At 68.0% G+C, this 852-nt stretch overlaps 1 protein-coding gene across 1 annotated transcript in view; it reads right to left on the minus strand.

Annotated features, from left to right (window-relative positions):
* The window catches only part of ABCA2 (ATP-binding cassette, sub-family A (ABC1), member 2), a 45,863-nt gene that overhangs the window by 5,885 nt on the left and 39,126 nt on the right, over window positions 1-852 (minus strand). Inside the window, exon 48 of the mRNA XM_009322346.1 lies at window positions 421-472. Within this exon, the coding sequence (XP_009320621.1) occupies window positions 421-472 (52 nt within the window). The remainder of the gene's footprint in view (window positions 1-420; window positions 473-852) is intronic.

Consider the following 852-nt stretch of genomic DNA (forward strand, 5'->3'; position numbering starts at 1 on the left):
CTCCCACTACGACCAGTGACACAACAGTAAGAAACCAGTGCAGGCGGCTCCTGTACAGGGCCGGACGCTGAGCAATGAGTGCCACGGCAAGGGGGAAAAGGAGGGGGACACAGGGGAAGGGTGGCACAGCCGCAGCGGTGCCCTGTGGTGGGGGAAGCGGGCGGTGAGAGCAGGCAGGAGGCAGGGTGAGGGGCTCTAGGAGGAGGGACGTGGTTGGGGGCAGAGGGGAGAAACAGCTGGTGCCAGCATGTGAAATACCCTGTGAAATACCCCCCTGCCCCACCGCGTGCCCCTCTGCAGGGGCACCGCTGCCTGGCCCCAGGGATGGTGCCGAGCGCCCAGCCCACACGTGGCAAGGCTGGGCAGGGCCAGAGCAGCCGGACCCCTTGGCTGGCAGCAGCACGGGTGGGCAGGACGCACCAGCGGGGCTGAGGTCCCCGTCTGGGGCAGGCTGGAGGTCACCGGTGACATCCTGTTGGTGACAGAAATCAATCGCGGGTGAAGCACCAGATCTCCTTCTGCCACAGCACCGGACCCCGAGCCCCCGACAGTGCCACGGGCAAGCGCCAAGCCAGGGGTGATGGAAACAAGGTGAAAGCAGCCGTCCTTCCTCCGGCCTTGCCAAGGCCAGGCCTGGGGTGGTGCCAGTGCCGGGGGGGCGTCCCCGCGGCTGGGGGTCCCTGGGGTGGGTGCAACATGGGTGTCCAACCAAAGGCACCGCTCACAGGCCTCATCCCCGCCACAAAGCGTGCGGGGCCAGCAGCACCGGCGCCAAGCCGTGTCCTTCTCTTCGCAGTCTCTGTCCATTGGCACGCACTGGCTGGGGGAGCCCCCCCAGGGCCACAGGCCCCC

This window comes from Pygoscelis adeliae, unplaced genomic scaffold (assembly GCF_000699105.1).
Source record: "Pygoscelis adeliae isolate BGI_AS28 unplaced genomic scaffold, ASM69910v1 Scaffold584, whole genome shotgun sequence".
Taxonomy (NCBI): domain Eukaryota; kingdom Metazoa; phylum Chordata; class Aves; order Sphenisciformes; family Spheniscidae; genus Pygoscelis; species Pygoscelis adeliae.